This window comes from Mytilus edulis, chromosome 3 (genome assembly GCF_963676685.1).
Source record: "Mytilus edulis chromosome 3, xbMytEdul2.2, whole genome shotgun sequence".
Lineage (NCBI taxonomy): Eukaryota > Metazoa > Mollusca > Bivalvia > Mytilida > Mytilidae > Mytilus > Mytilus edulis.
The window spans coordinates 35566582-35588711 of NC_092346.1; the positions used below are offsets into that span (position 1 = coordinate 35566582).

The following is a 22130-nucleotide window of genomic DNA, read 5'->3' on the forward strand; positions in this document are numbered from 1 at the left end:
TCTTAAAACAAATGAGATTCCATGAATTGATGGATCAGTGTCTTCATGATCTTTAAGTTCAAATTCTAAGTCAATCATGATTTTACAGTGTAAGATGAGTTACTTCCCCTTACTCTCATTACATGAGTCACTCCCCCCTAACTGATCAGCTTTCCTCATCATCTTCCACTTGTTGTTTCCATTTCTTAGCCATAGCTAACAGTTTAAGATTTGGTTGAGAAGCTTCTTCATCAGGAAATATATAATCATGGTACTCTTCCCAGCCTGCATCAGACTGAAATAAAAAGGGGGAAGATGTATTGATGATTTGGGGAAATTAATTTTTTCAATTTTTAAAGCAATTACATCATCCAAATTATTGCTTTTCATCCATTAATGCATTTCACATCAATCTCTAACTTTATAGTAGTTTTTTTGGCAATTAGATTAAATTTCATGATCCCAGGACCAAACTAGTTTATTATATTTTTACCATTTACTTGACTCTGATTCTGACCTTGCCTTAACTTTAAAGCAAGCAACAGAATAATTTTAAAACTATTTCTTAATCATTAAAAATAAAACTATGTGCAGAATTTACCACTTAAGAATATTCCTTTGCAGCTCCAGCTCAATCAATTCATTTAATGAATATTAATCATGTACATAAAGTGAAGGAAGATTTTATTTTTGTTTTGATTGAACTGGTTATAAGGAGCCAACTGTAAATATAAATGCTTACCCTCCAGATAGGAGGCTTTGTGTGTATACTGTGTATAAAGAATATGTATTTCATACCAAATTGTTTAGAGGGAAACATGAACCATTACTTTTAAGTAATGTGAAACCACATCAGCCTGTTTCAAGAGATACAATTTCTAGATGGATAAAAGTAGTAATGGCAAAAGCTAATATTGACAAAGATGAATGCATTACCTATTTCTCATATCTTACAAAAAGCAGGATGGTCAGATGCAAAAACATTTGCAAAATTTTATAATAAAAAGATTGAAAAAGATGAATTTTTTTTCAGCTTTAATGTGTTGAAGAATTAATCATAAGGTAAGACATAATATATTTCTTATCTTTAGTATTCAGTTTTATCATTATGGCTATAAAGTCTCATTTAAAGACATAATGATAAAGAATATGTTAAACTGTTTTGTTTCTTAATATGCTTAGAACAACATGTCAATTTTTAAAAATATGATCGGTTCTCTTTTCCCCCTATATCAAAAATATTCAATTCATTATTGTTTAATAAATTATGAAGAACAGGCATGGATAAATGCATAATGTATTGAATTTTTTCACAGCACCATATATATTGAATATTTGTTATTTTATTGAAACTAGAGGCTCTAAAGAGCCTGTGTCGCTCACCTTGGTCTATGTGAATATTAAAGGAAGCAGATGGATTCATGACAAAATTGTGTTTTTGGTGATGGTGATGTGTTTGTACATCTTACTTTACTGAACATTCTTGCTGCTTAAAATAATCTCTATCTGTAATGAACTTGGCCCATTAGTTTCAGTGGAAAATGTTAGTAAAAATTTACAAATTTTATGAAAATTGTTAAAAATTGACTATAAAGAACAATAACTCCTAAGGTGGTCAATTGACCATTTCGGTCATGTTGACTTATTTGTAAATCTTACTTTGCTGAACATTATTGTTGTTTACAGTTTATCTCTATCAATAATAATATTCAAGATAATGACCAAAAACAGCAAAATTTCCTTAAAACTAACAATTCAGGGTCAGCAACCCAACAACAGGTTGTCCGATTCATCTAAAAATTTCAGAGCAGATAAATGTTGACCTGATAAACAATTTTACCCCATGTCAGATTTGCTCTAAATGCTTTGGGTTTTGAGTTATAAGCCAAAAACTGCATTTTACCCCATGTTCTATTTTTAGCCATGGCGGCCATCTTGGTTGGATGGCCGGGTCACCGGACACATTTTTCAAACTACTAACCCAAAAGATGATTGTGGCCAAGTTTGGATTAATTTGGCCAAGTAGTTTCAGAGGAGAAGATTTTTGTAAAAGATTACTAAGATTTACGAAAAATGGTTAAAAATTGACAATAAAGGGCAATAACTCCTAAAGGGGTCAACTGACCATTTCAGTAATGTTGACTTATTTGTAAATCTTACTTTGGTGAACATTATTGCTGTTTATAGTTTATCTCTATCTATAATAATATTCAAGATAATAACCCAAAACAGCAAAATTTCCTTTTAAAAATTACTAATTCAGGGCCAGCAACCCAACAACGGGTTGTCCAATTCATCTGAAAATTTCAGGGCAGATAGATATTGAACTGATAAACAATTTTACCCATGTCAGATTTGCTCTAAATGCTTTGGGTTTTGAGTTATAAGCCAAAAACTGCATTTTACCCCATGTTCTATTTTTAGCCATGGCGGCCATCTTGGTTTGATGGCCGGATCACCGGACACATTTTTCAAACTACTAACCCAAAAGATGATTGTGGCCAAGTTTGGATTAATTTGGCCCAGTAGTTTCAGAGGAGAAGATTTTTGTAAAATATTACTAAGATTTACGAACTAGAGGCTCTAAAGAGCCTGTGTCGCTCACCTTGGTATATGTGAATATTAAACAAAGGACGCAGATAGATTCATGACAAAATTATGTTTTGGTGATTGTGATGTGTTTGTACATCTTACTTTACTGAACATTCTTGCTGCTTACAATTATCTCTATTTATAATGAACTTGGCCAAGTAGTTTCAGTGGAAAATGTTTGTAAAAATTTACAAATTTTATGAAATTTTTTAAAAATTGACTATAAAGGACATTAACTCCTTAGGGGGTCAATTGACCATTTCAGTCATGTTGACTTATTTGTAAATCTTACTTTTCTGAACATTATTGCTGTTTACAGGTTATCTCTATCTATAATAGTATTCAAGATAATAACCAAAAACAGCAAAATTTCCTTAAAATTACCAATTCAGGGGCAGCAACCTAACAACCAGTTGTCCAATTCATCTGAAAATTTTAGAGCAGATAGATCTGGACTTGATAAACAATTTCTCCCACCTGTCAGATTTGCTCTAAATGCTTTGGTTTTTAAGTTCTAAGCCCAAAACTGCATTTTACCCCTATGTTCTATTTTTAGCCATGGCGGCCATCTTGGTTGGTTGGCCGGGTGACTGGACACAATTTTTTAAACAAGATACCCCAATGATGATTATGACCAAGTTTGATTTTATTTGGCCCAGTAGTTTCAGAGGAGATTTTTGTAAAGTTTACTAATATTTACGAAAAATGGTTAAACATTGACTATAAAGGGCAATTACTCCTAAAGTGGTCAACTGACCATTTTTGTCTTGTTGACTTATTTGTAGATCTTACTTTGCTGAACATTATTGCTGTTTACAGTTTATCTCTATCTATAATAATATTCAAGATAATAACCAAAAACAGCAAAATTTCCTTAAAATTACCATTTCAGGGGCAGCAACCCAACAACGAAATTAAATGTCCGATTCATCTGAAAATTTCAGGGAAGATAGATCTTGACCTGTTACAATATTACCACACATCAGATTTGCTCTAAATGCTTTGATTTTTGAGTTATAAGCCAAAAACTGCATTTTACCCTTATGTTCTATTTTTAGCCATGGCGGCCATCTTGGTTGGTTGGCCTGGTCACCGGACACATTTTTTAAACTAGATACCCCAATGATGATTATGGCCAAGTTTGGTTAAATTTGGCCCAGTAGTTTCAGAGGAGAAGATTTTTCTAAAAGATTACTAAGATTTACGAACTAGAGGCTCTCAAGAGCCTGTGTCGCTCACCTGTTAATGTGTTTACTGATGTCGGCCATCTTCGTTGGTAGGCGGGGTCATTAGACACTTTTTAAAAAAAATAGATACCCTAGTATTATGAGTGTGGCCAAGTTTGGTTAAATTTGGCCAAGTCGTTTTAGAAAAGATTTTTATACAAGTTACAAAAATGACGAAAAGTTGTTCAATATTGACTATAAAGGGCAATAACTCCTTAAGGGGTCCTCTAACAATTTTGATCACGCTGACTTATTTGTAGATCTTACTTTGCTGAACATTATTGCTGTTTACAGTTTATCTCTATCTATAATAGTATTCAAGATAATAACCAAAAACTGCAAAATTTCCTTAAAATCACCAATTTTAGGGCAGCAACCCAACAACAGGTTGTCCTATTCGTCTGAAAATTTCAAGGCAGATAGATCTTGACCTGATCAACCATTTTACCCTTTGTCAGATTTGCTCTAAATGCTTTGGTTTTTGAGTTATTAGCCAAAAACTGCATTTTACCCCTATGTTCTATTTTTAGCCATGGCGGCCATCTTGGTTGGTTTGACGGGTCACGCCACACATTTTTTAAACTAGATACCCCAAGGATGATTGTGGCCAAGTTTGGTAGAATTTGGCCCAGTAGTTTCAGAGGAGAAGATTTTTGTAAAAGTTTACGGACGACGGACGACGGACGACAGACGACGGACGCAGGACGACGGACGACGGACGCCAAGTGATGAGAAAAGCTCACTTGACCTTTCAGGTCAGGTGAGCTAAAAAAAACAAATTATTTGATATAACTTTTTGAATGAGAACAGCTGATAAAAAAGCAGAGAACATACCCCATCCTCTGTTTGGATTTTCCTCCCTTTCTTGATTTTCTGTGGCATTAATTTGTCCACATATTTACGTGTCTCTTCATCCCCATTATCTGCCTGTAAATAAAAATAGTAGGTTAAATTATAGGTGAAACAAACCTGCATAGGTTAATTTTATACATGACTTTGAAGTGGTCGAAATACTTAAATATCATTGATCATTAATTAACCTATCAACATTGAGGTTGTGACTTGTGCGTTCTGACAAGCTCTTTTGACAGATCATAATTTCAAAGAATCACCAGTTTTCTTTCCATTATATGAAATTTAGAAAACCGTTTTGTTTTTTAAAGAGAAAATGAAAAAATTCTTTATTTTGTTTGGACATTAAGTGAGAAGTTACCATCAACACTGATGCAACTATGTCAACAGTCCATTAAGGTCAATTTAATTTTAATAAGAATTTGAAAATTACCAAAATTTATATAATGTTCAGTTTACAGGAGACCACATGCTATCAATCACCAATGGAACTTTTTACAAGTCATGTTTGGTTCAAACTTTTTCATGCGCAAGAAGAAAAGATCTTTATATATTTTAAAATATAAACAACTTATTTCTCAAAGTCCTTCACCTAAAAAGAGCAACATTGACGTTCTAGTCCTCAGTCTTTTCGGAAAAAATGACTTGAATAGTCTTCAATAAGGTATAAGGATAATTGTGGAAAAGGAAAGATAACTCTGATTTCAAATACTACTTAAACATGTTCAGAACTAAAGCAAGATTCATGCATCATGCACAGTTAATTTAATTTTTTTGATATGCATGGCTATATACATACACATTATTTTGTATATTAATAATTTGAGTATATTTTATTAGTAAATTTCTTGAAATGTTTAGTGTTAGGAGTATAAGGGTTCTTATTGCAAAATAGTACAAAAATCTTTATTGAATGGCAATAACTCTCAGGAGAAGTCATCAAATGGTTACAATCATGAAAAAGACATTATGCAAATCTTGTATTTCTGATCATTTTTGCAGTTGTTTCAAATTAGACAAAAGTAATCATTTCAGAGCAATATCTCCTTAATATAAGGATTAGTCATATCAACATTTTACTGACTTTTGCAATGCTAATATCATTTTGATTTTTGTTATATATATGTTATTAACATTTGCAATATTAAGCAATTTAGGTTGTATATATTTATTTAACATAATGATTGTTTACAATCAGTGTACATTATATACCAAGTTCATACCAAATGACAATAAAAATTAAATCAGAATTATCTATTTCTAGTAAAATTGCATATATTTGGAATCAGTTTCTACTATCTAAGATTGTACTATTGTGCCAAAACTAAAAAAAAATCATTAAGGCAATTAAAGTAGTCTTCCCATTAAGTTCATTTATCAGACAGTTTTGTCATTTAAATGTAACACCTCTGATAATGTCCCATTTTTCTATGCTCATGAGGTGCACTTTATATAAGAGGCTACTATATTTAATTAGTATAATAAAAACTAACATTGTTCCTTTGGGTTAAGGTAGACACTAGGTATGTTCCATGCAGGATAGTCTAATATAGGTGCTATGTTTAACATAGGTCAACAAGTAATTTTTAGTGGTGAAGATGTCAGTTGATTGTCAAAGTCATGAGACACCTTTCATGTAAAGTTTAAATGGGATATTAAAATTAAGTGATTTCAAAACGTCAGTTTAGGTCAGCTTATCTGTGAATATCATGTGATATGTAACAGATATTGTATTTATCTGTGTTCACAATCATAAACTTAAATTTTAAACAATCAATAAACTAAATGATCACTCTTATCATGGTATCAGTATGTTAAATTTAACTTATTTATAGTAACAAACTTAAAAATAGATCAAACAAGGAAGTGAAATACCTGACACACCTAACAAAGATGGCTTCCTCTGAAGTGGTTGGAGGGGGTCAAGTTCCTATTAATTGTAAATTATGCAAAACAGATAGACCAATACAGTGGAAATGCACAGACTGCATTATTCTGATGTGTGGGTATTGCAAGGACAATGTTCATTCTCAATTCAAAAATGCACTTGATCATAAGATCATCAATAAAGAAGAGATTGGACTGCATAGTGAAGAACTGGATTTTACCAATATTAAATGTGATGACCACGCTGGACAATCATCATGTCTTTACTGTAATACATGTGACGTTCTCGTTTGTCCAACCTGTGTTGCTAAAGTTCATAAAAGGCATGATTTAATTGAAATTAGTGACGAATACAAATTGAAAGTTGAGAGACTAAAAAAAGGACAAAGTAAAATGCAGAAGAGTAATTCTAACATGAAAGCAAAGAAAGATGAGCTCAATAGACTAGTATCAGCTGAAAATTCAAAGTATTCAAAAGTAAGACAAGATATAGTTAGTCATGAGAAAACTGTAAAAGAACAAGTAGAAAAATATTTTAAGGAACTCATAAATAAATTGGATCAAAGCCACGAAACTGTTTTAACATCAGTCAAAACAGATTTGAACGCCATATCAGTATTTACCAACCAAACAAATGACAAAATCAAGCAAGTCCAGGATTTTATTGACATTTCCAATGCTTCTGAATTGTTCAAGGAGGTTAAAACAATGGAGAAATCCACAGAAATCCAAGAACCACAAACCAAGCCAAGCTACAAATCATCACCAAAATTTGTTCCAGGAAATGTTACCCAATCAAACATTGGATCGCTACAAGATGATGGAAACTTGTCAGCAGAAATAAACATCTCCCTAGTCATCAACGATACATATCAGACTGAACTTGAAAGAATAGCATTTGTAAGTCCATGTATTGACCAGTCAATTTGGATAAGTTCTGGTGCTTATAAGGTGTTACAAAGAGTAAAACCTGAAGACATCAATCTGAAGGTTATATCTAAATTTGACATTACCCATAATGTATATGGCATGGCAGTTACTCCATCTCATCAACTCCTTCTGAGTGTTATAGGGAAAACAAGGTTACAACAAATCAGCAGTAGTGGTGAACTGATGGATTCTATTTATGATCTAACACCTTTCTATCCCAAAGCCGTCCATGTAATCAGTGACAATAAACTTATAGTAGCAGCTAGTAATAATAAACTAAAAAGAAGTGCTGTGATCATAATGAACAAAAAAGGAGACAAGAAGACTGTATATGAACACGATGAACATAATCAACCTTTATTTAATAAACCTAGGTATATAACAACCACCAGTAATGAAAATATACATGTAGTGGATAAGATTTCAGATGATTGGAGTGGTAAAGTAGTGATCTTAGGACAAGAAGGAAACATAATAAACCAGTATACAGGTCATCCAACTATCAATAAAAGTGAACCATTCATACCAGTAGACATTGTGACAACACCAAGTGACAATGTTGTTGTGATAGATCTGGATACCAAAATCTTACACATCCTCAATGACAATGGTCATTTGATTTCATATTTCAATACAAAGGACATAGGAATAGAATTTCCATATTCTCTAGCCTTCAACACAACTGGACAACTTTATATAGGATGCAATAAGGCTGCAGGTAGTCAAACTAAAGAAGCAAAACTATATGTAATAAACATTGCAGGAATCTAAAATATTCAAACAAATCTTAAAAAGAAACTTGAGAAAATAGGCAAAAAGTTTTCATGTCATCTGAAAACTGAACCATAAAACTTAAATAAAAAGATAAAATCAAAACAACACTTAATAAATTAAAAGCATCTGAAACTCTTTTCTTACCGTAGCTACATAAGGAACTCTGAAAGTCCAGTGTATAAAAGCCTATGAATCTACTTCAAATTAGGAAATAATAACTCATCATTACTCCATTTACCACTTGTCTTCCTTTATGATGTCATCTTCTTAAGTTTTGTACATTTTTCTCAGTAGTTAATGGATTTAGAAGATTTCGTTATGTCTAATGATAGTGTATGCACCAAATGTTCAATTGAAAAAAGCAACAGAAGAGTTCCTAATTTTTAAGTGCAATCATACAGAGCAGATATACATGTTTTCACTAAATATGTTATTCATATGGAGAATATCATAGTGCATTCCAGGCCTTCAAAATAAAATGTCTGATATTCTGTATACAGAGGTATTAGCTAAAGTGCAATTTCATTATCACAGATCTGAATCATTTATTGAAAAATCTGTGAAAATCAAATAAATCCATTTTTACGGCAAATAATTATGAAATTAATGAAAAGTGATTTTTTTTCTTCATAAAAATAGTTTCATAGTTAATTCGTGCATGCACATTAAAAAAAAATAATTTTGGACTGGAAAACTGTAAATAAATGTGACAAACATTTGAAAAGTTATTGGATGCCTGATGATGATCTGTAATGGACACATACAATACTTATATCAAAACACATGTACTAATTTACTGATCATGAACTAATAGAATTGTAACTTATTTCTACAATCAAGATGAAGAACTATGACAATTGTGTTATCCTATTGGATATATACCTATTTGGAACATGATATTCACAGTGTGCTAGTGGAAATCAGGCAGAACTATGAAGTATGAACCTTTTGTCGCTTATTACATTTCCGATGATTTGTGAAACAGACTATTTACCAGAACATTAAATTTCTATGAACAATCTATTCTAATGTCATTTACAGAAATGGAAATTAGCTTTGAACATGAAATACAATATGACCATGATGACAGTATGCTGTGTGAAAATTAAAACATTCCCTTTGATTATTGTGATTTGTTAAATTATTTTTTTTTCATTTATTAAGGTTTTATATAATTTTTCAAACTATATTTAGCAAGAGGGAAATATAGTAGTGTTGATTTTCATAAAAGCTTGAAGTGTTACATTTTGAATAATTTTCAGTATTTTACAGTAACTATTTTTTTTAAATTAGAATTGCATACTTAGAATTTAGCTTTAAATAATAGGTGTTGATTTTGATAGCAGTAGTTAAGAATGGGCATTTATTGTTATTTCACATAACTTGAGAATAAGCAATCTAATTAAAAACCAATCTCTCATCGCTCCTGTTTCTGATATGTCGCGTGGGAGATCTAACGAAACCAGCTTTGAGGTCACATGTGAGTGAACTAAAAGTCATGAATTTATAAAGATATGCAAATGAGTTGACGACCTATTAATAAGCCAATCAAAAAAGTTTATGAATTATTATGACTGACGATTTCGTCGTAAATGAAATGAGTTACATCCCTTTGCCTTACGTTAAACTTCCAAGATCGTGGAAGACTCGATTTCATTGGTCGAAAAAGACACACCTACGAGGTCACTCACATGTGACCTCAAAGCCGGTTTCGTTAGATCTCCCACGCGACATATCAGAAACCGGAGCGAATAGAGATCGGTTTTTAATTAGATTGAGATATAAGGGGCATATATACAATACTGTCAGAAGGGAGTTAATAATTTTGCTAACATAAATGTAGGTTTTTTTGTGACGTTATAATGTGACATATTGGGGAAAATGTGCATGGACCCCTCTTTTTGATTATTAAATGTACCATTTTTTATGAACAAATCACAGATGATTTTTTTCAACTTAAACAAATATTCAACGAAAATGCTATTTTTTTCTTAAATCTTGAAAATTTTATTTTTCCAATTCATTGTTACATAAATTTAGAGCACACTTGTCCACAAAATATTCTTTTTTTCTTCCTTTAAATCCACTGATCTTTTGTCACAAAACATTTAGAGATGTTTTTAGTAAATGTCTAATATTTCAAATGCATTTATCTCTAATATTAGAAGAACTGAAAGATATCTTATTTTCTATTACATATTGGAATTGACTAGGCATTCTAGATGTAAAATAGCTTGTATGTATTCATATTTAAAACTAGAGGCTCTAAAGAGCCTGTGTCGCTCACCTTGGTCTATGTGAATATTAAAGGAAGCAGATGGATTCATGACAAAATTGTGTTTTGGTGATGGTGATGTGTTTGTACATCTTACTTTACTGAACATTCTTGCTGCTTAAATTATCTCTATCTATAATGAACTTGGCCCATTAGTTTCAGTGGAAAATGTTAGTAAAAATTTACAAATTTTATGAAAATTGTTAAAAATTGACTATAAAGAACAATAACTCCTAAGGGGGTCAATTGACCATTTCGGTCATGTTGACTTATTTGTAAATCTTACTTTGCTGAACATTATTGTTGTTTACAGTTTATCTCTATCAATAATAATATTCAAGATGATGACCAAAAACAGCAAAATTTCCTTAAAATTACCATTTCAGGGGCAGCAACCCAGCAATGAAATGTCCGATTCATCTGAAAATTTCAGGGCAGATAGATCTTGACCTGATGAACAATATTACCCCCATGTCAGATTTGCTCTAAATGCTTTGGTTTTTGAGTTATAAGCCAAAAACTGCATTTTACCCCTATGTTCTTTTTTTAGCCATGGGGGCCATCTTGGTTGGTTGGCCGGGTCACCAGACACATTTTTTAAACTAGATACCCCAATGAGGATTGTGGCCAAGTTTGGTTACATTTGGCCCAGTAGTTTCAGAGGAGAAGATTTTTGTAAAAGTTAACGCAGGACGTTGACGGACGACGACGACAGACGCCGATGACGGACGCCGGACGCCAAGTGATGAGAAAAGCTCACTTGGCCTTTCGGCCAGGTGAGCTAAGAAGTTGTTTCAGGCTCAGTTATCTATTTTTTTTCAGTTGGTTTGACATTTATGTAAATCTTATATTGCTGTTTACAGTTTTTGGGATCTGCTTACCCATCCAGGACACCTGTTGTGAGATCACGCCCAGTTTTTGGTGGGGTTTGTGTTGCTTAGTCGTTTTCTAGGGTGTGTCTATATATCATTGTTTGTCTTTCAGTCATTTTCCTTTTTTGGCAAAAGTGTTGTCAATTTATTTTTGACTGTGGTATGGGCTTTGTTCATTGTTGAAGGTCGTACAGTGACCTTTAGTTGTTAATGTCTGTGTCATTTTGGTCTTTTGTGGATAATTGTCTCATTGGCAATCATACCACATCTTCTTTTTTGTATTATTAATTTGAATGTTACTTTGGTATATTTTGCTTCTCTTTACCTACACATTATTTTGTTTTTGAGTTGATAGTCAAAATTAGCCTCATGCAATGACTCATTTTAGTCATCCAAAGGTTTTGGTTAAATGGGCATTTTTTTTATATATCTTATAGTTCTGTTCATTTTTTATTTACTAGTTTCTATCTATCAAACATGATTTTGAGTTATTGGCCAAAAAGAGGCATACTAGCCTAAAATTGACATCTGAAGGCAATCTGGTAATTTTGATGCAAACAGGAAGAAAATAGAGATTGTGGATCCAAGCATTTGTGTCCCAGTTTGTTTCTTTTTAAAACAGTTCTAAAAAAAAAGAATGTGTTCATAATTCACAGATGTCCCACTGGCGCTATCTTTATGTTTAGTGGACCGTAAATTTAGGGTCACAACTCTCTAATTTGTCATTAAAATTAGAAATATCAAACCAAAGGAAACATGTGTACTAAGTTTCAAGTTGATTGGACTTTAACTTCATCAAAAACTACCTTGACCAATAACTTAAACCTGAAACAGGACAGACAGATGAATAGATGAACAGATGAAGAAATGGACAAAGGAACAGAAACAAAGACCAGAAAACATAATGCCCCATAGTTGTGGGGGCATAAAAATAAAACCATTAATGAATTTTATCAATATCTTTTATCTTTAACCAAAGTGACCATGTTTGTTGACCACAAACTTTATATTATGATCATTCACTTAAGCTTGGCTGAAATTAGTTCAGTGGTTTCCCATTAGAAGATCTTTGATAAAGTTTACGACAATGCACAACCATGATGGAAGCCAAGTAATAGCAATAGCTCAGATAGCCTTTGAGCCAGTTGAGCTTAAAATTAAAGGGCAATCAAGAAGCCATGTAACCTCACAACCAGACTTTTATTCAGATTTCAAACTAAAAAAAAATCTTTTTGCTTCCTGATAGTAGAGGAATTTTATAGTCCTTTGTTTGACCTAGTCAGAGATGGAAGCAATCATTTCCTGTTTACATATTGTCAAAGAGGGTGTTTAAATCATCAAAAACTTTAAAGATGAACAAATGTAAAAGAAGTTATAGCTCTTATGGCCTTTGGGGTCGGTTAGCTTATGATTCATCGATTTTTAATATTAAAAACAACTTTCAGCAGACTTCTACTTCATTGCCACCACCTTTTATTGGTGGAGGAAGCAATATATAATGCAATTCTAGGCAAGAGTTCAACACACATTGCACAAGAGTGGTTCAAAACCAAAACCTCAGTGTTGATAGACTGGTGATCACTGTAAATGAAACACTAAGACCACTCCATCACAAAGTAGCTGGTTGGCTTTAATACGAGTAAATCATTTTATTAAAGCTTTAATGAGTTAATCAATTTATTAAAGCTTTAATATGAGTAAATCAGTGTATTAAAGCTTTAACATGAGTTAAGCAATTTTTAAAACAGAATACTACTGTATGTCAAATTCTATTAGCAAATTTACCTCAAATTCCTGCCAAGATTCCAATAACATAAGTCTCTCTTCTTTTTCTCCTGTACTTTTCATAGCATTATTTGCCTCTTTGTACACAGTTCTGGCTTTTTCAATACAGCTGTCTTCTCCTGTTGTTTTCTAAAACTGACCAAAACTTATCAAAACCTGCAAAGAACAACCAAAGTCAAATTCTGATATTTTTTTAAAAGTTGGATCTAATTATAAAGCTCAACTTTGTAAGACAAGACAGGATACTAAAATTGAGAAAAGAAATTGGGACTGTGTCAAAGTGACAACAACCCTACCATAGAGCAGACAACAGCCAAAGGCCACCAATCGGTCTTCAATGTAGTGAGAATTCCCGCACCTGTAGGTGTCCTTCAGCTGGCCCCTAAAAATATGTATACTAGTACAGTGATAATGGATGTCATACTTAACACCGAATTATACACAAGAAACTAAAATTAAAAATCATCAAAATATCAAGACTAATAAAGGCCTGAGGCTCCTGACTTAGGACAGGCGCAAAAACTGTGGCGGGGTTAAACATGTTTATGAGATCTCAACCCTCCCCCTATACCTCTAGCCAATGTAGAAAAGTAAACGTATAACAATACGCACATTAAAATTCAGTTCAAGAGAAGTCCGAGTCCGATGTCAAAGATGTAATGGCTGATTTTAGCAAAGTCTTTAAAAGACCAAAGATAAATTCTGCTGCTTAAACAAGCATTTTAAATTATGTAAAGAAATCATGGCAGATCTAGTTTTAACTGCAAATACATGGTGATCTCCCCTCCTTTATATATTATTGTAGGATAAGATAAGACTACACAAATTAAGGAAGGGATAATTTAAAAAAACTATAAGATTTTATAGAACAAAATATGTTTTTTAGTTTAAAAAACAAATAAAAAACCCCCATTAAAAATCTTTTTGTAGAGATAAAGGGTAAGTAAACCCCAAAAAACAAAACTTCATTAAAAATGTAAATAAATATAAGAAACAAATCTTGTGATCCTTTGGTTTGTATGGTGATTTTTCTCAAACTTGTCTGTCAAAATATTTGTTTCTAATATTCTAAATGAGAAATCATAATAATTATAGAATAACTAATCGAAAACTTCAAATAGAGAAAAATATTCAACGAGTGACCGAAGAACACATTCACGAATGCCATAGCGCATGAGTTAAGTATCATTATGGTATGACGTCAGAGAGTGAAATAACCACAACAACAGGGGCTGAACCTTTTATATATTCTCATGCATTAGTACTTCATGAGATCCTTGCCTAATGTTCATCTAATCATATCATTTCTTTTAAACACAATATAGAATAGTAGTATGTATTACCTTCACATGCTTTGTTCGTTGTAACAAACGTCGGTACAGATTTCTCACTTTATCAAATTCCTCCTGTTCTATCTGAAAATCAATGTAAGATTTCCACAAGACTTCAGGCATATCTAACTGCTGCTGATTTATAGCGAGTTCATAAATAGCTTCTGCCCGGTCTATATCACCCAATATCGTCTCTAACTGCATACTGTAAAAAAATTAAAATAAACTATGTTCAGTTATATCAAAAACTTTAAAAAAAAAGTTTTTATAAAGAGGAATAAAATCTAAAGATAAGTATTACATTTATATACATTAAGATATTTGATAATACCCAAACTGTTCTCATATTTCTCGAGAAACAAGGGCATTAACTGTTGCAAAATTAATGTAAATTCCATAAAAATCTAAATTATGTTATGTCTATGCTGACAATAAAAATCTAACATAATTAGTAAAAAGAATTAACGGACCAACAGAAAAAGAAAACTCAATTTGAATGCATAAGTATACACCGAAGTAAAATAAAACATTTTAACTATTCTAGATTTTATCATTAAGAAAATATCTAGGACCAAATGTTATAAAGACATCATGAAATAGCAATTTCAACTAATTTAACACTTGAAATCACTGAATTTGGCACAAATATCTTCGTTCTATTGTAATTTTCCAGGAGCTCTATATCATGAACATAAACTTGGTATGAAAGTTGTCAAAATTATACTGCCTACCTTGATCCAACTTGTACAATTTTCTGGTACAAATTCTCGAAATTTTTCATACAATATCCTACATCTTTCGAACTCTCTCAGCTGTAATTCTAGTTCTATATAGCCTCTGTACAATTTGTTTTTTTGACATTTACCTACAGCTGTACCTTTAAAAGAAAGTTTACAAGATATATAATAAATATATATTCTATATTGATACTTTGCTCTACAGATGCTTTTTTTCAATTTTAATTATTCCAAAACATTATTATCTGTCTTTTAAAATTTCAGTCTTCACATGTAGCCACTAGTCCAAAAACATACATTAGTAATACTTTTTTTGGACAAGTAAGTGCAAAATTTTGTTAAGATACATTACAAAAATATCAGAATACTAGTCTTCGGACTAGTGGTTGGGAAAGATTTTGGTGCAGACTGAAATTTCAGACAAACATAAAGTTTCCAAAACAAACATTCTTTTAAAATGATGTATTTGATTTTTTATCAAGCTACTTATAAAACTTATACAATTTCTATTATAAAAAAATACAAGTACACTTTCTACTAATTAAATTCTATGAATTTAATATCAATAATAAGATCTTACCATCACTCTCCTGGCTCCTTGTAAACTTTTCTGACGAATTTCAAACTGAGCAAATAAAAGCCAGATTTTAGCAAATGTAAATGTTTTATGAGGTATCACATCTGAACATGCTTTAAACACTTCTCTGACTTTATCAGGATCATCATTTTCTAATTCTTCATAAACAGCATAATTGATCCATAAATATATGTATCTTCTCCAATGGCGTTTCTCCTAGAAAACAGATATTTTTAAATCAAAAATAAATGTAGAATCCGTCTATAGGACCTAGAGATGCCTCTGCTTGCATATAAGGTTATAAGGGCACATATCTCAAGAATGAAAAAGTGAGTTTTGTGGTAATAAGCATTGTTAATAAGTTTCATAATATTTGGTTGAGTCAAACTTTAGCTCGAGAACAGAAATGTAAAATTCAGAAATTTTTCCTTTAGGAGCATAACTCTACAATGATAAAAGTGACGCCAAGCAAATTCAAACTGGATCTGTGTTTAGTGGGTATAAACATTTGGTTGAGGCAAACTAAATGTAATTAATGTATAATAATTAAATTTTGATTGAAACATTTCTTCTGATTGGCTGACGTTTATTAGTTTATCAGCCCATAGACATAATTTAGTCATGTGAACGTGACGTCATCAACATTTTTTCATGGTTTACTCTGGTTTAAATGAAATTTAGAATTAAATTATAAGAAATAACCGAAATATTTTATCTGTCTATCCTAATAACATAGAAAAAATGTGGTGGACACTTTAAAATAACCCGCTACGCACGTTATTCAGTGTGCACCACATTTTTGATGTTATTTCTTCATACAGAGTTTACTGACTTTGTTTTTGTTTGTGTTTTTTTCTGGGAGGTAAGCTACTAAAACAGCATATTTGGCCCGACTGTATGGTCATGTGCCTGTCCAATGTCAATACCATTCAGCAAATGTCTAAGTGATTTTGTTCATGAGGGAACTTAGTTGATGGCAAAGATCTCTAATAGCACTGACATGCATTCTTTTGCTGAATATTTACCGTACTTGAAATACAATCTTAAATCAAGATAAAATTTACTATATTTCTACAATAGACTTTATCCTGTCACAATACCAATCACTGAAAACCAGCAAGTTCATTTTCACATGGTATGTGCGTAAAAAAAAAAAAAATACATCAACAAATTTTGATTTTGTAGCACAACTTTTTTTTTTTATCTTACTTTAGATGGAGGTACATTTGCTATCGCTCTTTCATATGTTTCTCTAATTTGTTCTGTATTTCCATCTGCCTCTAACAACCTCAGATAATCAAACCAGGCATCATAATTATAGGGATTAGTTTTCACTTTCTGAAAAATAGAATATTATCTGTAAATTTTACTAACTAAATACACATACAACTTTATAAATAATCAGCTTGAATATTACTGTTATCATATCATTGGTGTAAAGATATAAATCAATTGTAAATTGGTGTTTTAAAGCCACCTTAAAGCACCACTTTTGGCCTATTTCTTGGCAGTCATTTTATGGGCGGAAGAAACCTGAGTCCCAGAGAAAAAACCCACTGACTTTGTGTAGGAAAACTGACAATCCTACTCAATTTAGTCAAGTGCACCTGCACAAGCAAGGTTTGAACACACAAACTCAGTGTTAAATTGAGATTTGTTTTGTTTTGTTTTGTATTGACTAAGCTTTAGTTTCTCAACTTATTTGTTTCCATATGCTGATATGGCAAACCTAAACCCCTTATATATTCCCTTAGCTTAAAATTTGATATTAAAAAAATATTTCATAATAGCAATATAATTTGTGCCTATCTCATCATTAATCATCAATGGCGATAAATATTTAAAAAAAAGAGCCTTAAGGAGGATCGTGGGTATAAGATTTTCAGAAAAAAATTAAACATTAATTTTTCATTACAAATTTTATTAACTACCTTAAGTAGTTGTTACTTTATCATATGTTACAAAAATCATTCCAAACAAGAATGTGTCCACAGTACACGGATGCCCCACTCGCACTATCATTTTCTATGTTCAGTGGACCGTGAAATTGGGGTCAAAATTATAATTTGGAATTATAGTTAGAAAGATCATATCATAGGGAACATGCGTACTAAGTTTCGAGTTGATGTAACTTTAACTTCATTAAAAACTACCTTGACCAAAAACTTTAACCTGAACTTCGCACTATCATTTTCTATGTTCAGTGGACCATGAAATTGGGGTAAAAACTATAATTTGGCATTAAAATTAGAAAGATCATATCATGGGGAACATGTGTACTAAGTTTCAAGTTGATTGGACTTCAACTTCTTCAAAAACTACCTTGACCAAAAACTTTAACCTGAAGCGAACGGACGGACGGACGCACAGACGGACGCACAGACGATCGGAGGCACAGACCAGAAAACATAATGCCCCTCTACTATCGTAGGTGGGGCATAAAAATCAATTCGTGTTGGCCCCAGGTTACTTTTAAAATGTAGATATCATTGAAAAAGCTCTAAATTATCTCCCTTTGGTGCAAAAATGCCACTTTTTGGCATTAAAATTGTAACATCTTTTTTAACTCATCGGTGACCGATATTTTTTATTGTTGTTTTTGAAAAAGCTGTACACAAGCTAAATAATTGAAAAATTTTAGCGATTTCTGTAATTTAGTTCTTTTTTTATTTTGATATTACTGCTTTTTCTCCTACTAGTTCAACAGAAAAAAAAAGACATAAACAAAAATGTATGCTTCTTTCGAAGGCAGATTGTGAGCCTAAATGAACGGTGACTCCATTTTTTTATTTCATTTTTCTATTAAGTATAAGATTAAGTTCATTTATAGAAAAATATAGAGAAATCCTATATTGGATAAAAAAAAAATTGATTTAGACCCGTGAGCCCCCTCCCTCTATATTTTGTATTCAAAACTAAAATGTAAAATGAAATATTTTGGTTGTCACTATTATAGCGAACCCTACGATAGTTTTCCATAGATTCACCTGCAAGTTACCTGTCGATTTAAACTTTTGGCAGTTCTATTGTCCCATCTAACAAATACAACAGGTATTGTTCTCTGTATAGTTTATTCACCAGGACCTTTAAATTTCTTCTAGGAGAAATATATCACTCATTGATTAATTTACCTGAACAAAAAATTGAACTGTCAATGATGGAAAAATACTTATACCAATACTAAGAAAGGACTCACAAAACTGCATGTGGTGTTATTTATTCAATACCAAAAACTCGTTTTTAATGTGTTCAATATTAATAATGAGTTAAAAATTAAAAGTTGATTTCTGATCAAATATTCAATAAATATTGTTGTGTGTTTGATAAATAAAAATTTGAATATTATTATTTTTAAATTAAGGTCTTCATAAACATAGTCAATAAATTAACAACAAAAAAAACATGCAAATTCATTGGAAAATACTAAAAAATGTGTCTAAAATAAACTTTTTATTATTAAATCAGATTTTATATTGAACAGATTGAAAATATATTAATGATATATTGAATAAATACAATATTGCATACAGTTTATGTGAGTTTATAGAAGTATTTCAATAAAAAAACAGATAATTTTTTGGTCAGGTAAATTAATCAATGAGTGATATATTTCTCCTAGAAGAAATTTAAAGGTCCTGGTGAATGAACTATACAGAGAACAATACCTGTTGTATTTGTTAGATGGGACAATAGAACTTACAAAAGTTTAAATCGACAGGTAACTTGCAGGTGAATCTATGGAAAACTATCATAGGGTTCGCAATAATTATAATTTTCAGGAAACATTCTTGACAGTTAAAAGATAGAGGACGCAATGTTTAAATCTATAAATATAATTTTTACATATACTGAGTATTTCTATAAATCCATACCTCTTCATATTTAAATTTTCTTTTACTGACAATAAAATCCTCTATAGCTGCACGACTACCAAATTTCTTCTCATGGACGGTATAATGTTTGTATATTTCTTGACAACTATCTTTTGGAAGATGATCTAAAGCATATTTGTAAATCAACCTGGCTCTCTCATGCTGAAAATAAAACAACATTTAATATGCTGAACAGTGATGTTGGCCAGAGAATAAAAACATCATAGTCATATGAAAATAGAGTGCCATGTTTTTCTCTCAGTTCAAAAACCCTAAAAAAAAAGGTCCAAATATTTGGCTGCTATTTTCTATCTACTGTGGATTCATTATTATTCATTGTATACCAATTTTTTTGTGGTTTTCATGGGTTCAGGTGAACCACCAATTTGAATGTTCAACGAATTACAAATTTTCTATCACTATGTATACAGACTTTGGCAAAACCCCTAAATTAAATATCCACTAAATGAATATAAATGGCAAGTTTACTGCAATCCACCAAAATTGGTACCCATGAAAATAAATGGATCCACAGTATTTAAAATTTTATTCTTATAGCCTCAATCAGCATTTCTTTTATTCAACATTAATTTATGATGTTTGGGTTCAATTGACTTTATAAAGTTCTCATTGAATCAGTTCAAATGGTTTTCTGTTTTTTAAATTTTGGTATTCCTTACCTGATGCACTATAAAGACCAATTCTCATTTTGAAACTTATTCTTAGAAACAAAACTAAATAAAGTGTGGTTTAATCGCCAATAAGACGTTTAATCACCAATAAGACGTTTAATCACCAATAAGACATCTATCCACCAGAAACAAAAGTACAAAGATGTATCTATTTTGATCATTTCTTGAATTTTGATATTTTTTTTATTTCTTTTGATTCATTAATTTCAGTTCTCTCAATTGGAACGTCTGTCTTCTCACTATATGTGAGAACAGAAGTGACCATGAGCATGAAAAGATTTTTGCAGTTTAGCAAAATTACTATAAAATCTTTACCCTTTTAAGTCTGATATATCATTAGTGTTGGTTTAACAGTACTTACTTCTTTTTGGCCTTCCTCAAACTTAGCAAAAGCAACAACAAGTCTTTCATCAATGTTATCTTCACCAAAGAATTCCACATCTCTCTCATAAACTCGTCTAGCACTACTGATATAACTGTTTTTTCTCTTCAAACTTAGCATATTTGATCCAGTTCTTCACCTCATGATGTACTAGGACAAGTAATATAGTCAAGGAAAACTAACATTTTCTATATTCTAACTACAGATTTTATTTTCAGCTATCTTTAGTAAGTTTGAAATATATTACTTAAATTCCTACAAATTTTTACTCAGATTTTCATTTGAACATTTGCTTTTGGATTCTTAAGTCCAGTCTATTTGTAAAATTCCTAAACTTAAAGTAAGATTTTTATTTCCACATATTCTTTTTACCAATAATTTTCTTATAATCATAATGGATTTACCTCCCCTTTGTTTTAATAATTCAATGGATACAAAAAAAAACACCCCAGATTTTCTTAACAGTACCACACAATTTTTTTAAGATAGGTTTAATGCTTCATTATAAAAATATACAAATCAGAGACTATTAATTTCATTCTTCCATTCAATAATTCAATGAATACAAAAACAAAAACGAGGTTTTCTAAACAGTACCAACTTTTTTAAACTTGATTTTTTAAAGATAGGTGTAATGCTTCATTATAAAAGTATACAAACCAGAGACTGTTAATTTCATTCTTTCATTCAACATAAGATTGAATTGATTTTTAATTTTTCTACCTTAAATGCATGAAATATTTTCCATTAGACATTAGTGACGCATCAACTATCAAAAATAAGAAAAAAATCAAACAAAAAGTTATATACAAAAGTCACAGACAAAAAAATGAAGTTAAGGTCAGTTGAACTCTCACAATAAGGCATCTGTATACCCAATACAATTTATCCAATCGTTCTTCTTTCCTTCTTGATTAAAAGCTTTATAACAAACACATACGTTGATGATGCTGGTTTAGCACCCTTATGTCGCACTGACAAAAATCACGTATCATAGGTAGTATCATGTGTCCAAGATGTTCAACCAAATTCACTTAATCTATCTTACACCTGGTGTCTTTTTAAAAGTGTAGTTTGATTCCTAAATTTAATTGAAAAAGTCCTCCCTTAAGCATTTCCTCCCTTTTTGGAACTATAGACTGTGGGTTACGTGAGTGAAACCGTTGCAATTCAGAAAAGAAATCACTTTCAGAAATGCCATGGTAAAGATTTTATTTTCTATAGTGTCAGAACATTTGTACTTCCTCATTATTATTCTATACCCCTCTTTGTAATGTTAGTTGAATGGATTAAGAGATCAGAGGTCCAGTTGCAAATATTACATTTGTATCAGAACAATATATAACGTGTTGTGATATGAATATGAA

The 22130-nt window shown here is 31.4% G+C and overlaps 1 protein-coding gene and 1 pseudogene across 1 annotated transcript; one reads left to right on the plus strand and one right to left on the minus strand.

The window, feature by feature from the left end:
- Positions 1 to 11: 11 nt before the first annotated feature.
- On the minus strand, positions 12 to 22012 carry LOC139515220 (crooked neck-like protein 1; annotated as a pseudogene).
- LOC139516323 (E3 ubiquitin-protein ligase TRIM9-like) lies at positions 6541 to 8374 on the plus strand. The gene has a single exon (XM_071306369.1). It carries the CDS (start codon positions 6543 to 6545, stop codon positions 8235 to 8237), a length of 1695 nt encoding a protein of 564 aa, XP_071162470.1. The 5' UTR covers positions 6541 to 6542; the 3' UTR covers positions 8238 to 8374.
- Positions 22013 to 22130: the final 118 nt, after the last annotated feature.

Coding starts and splice junctions, on each gene's coding strand:
- LOC139516323 (XM_071306369.1), top strand. CDS start 6,543: ATGGCTTCCTCTGAAGTGGTTGGAGGGGGTCAAGTTCCTATTAATTGT.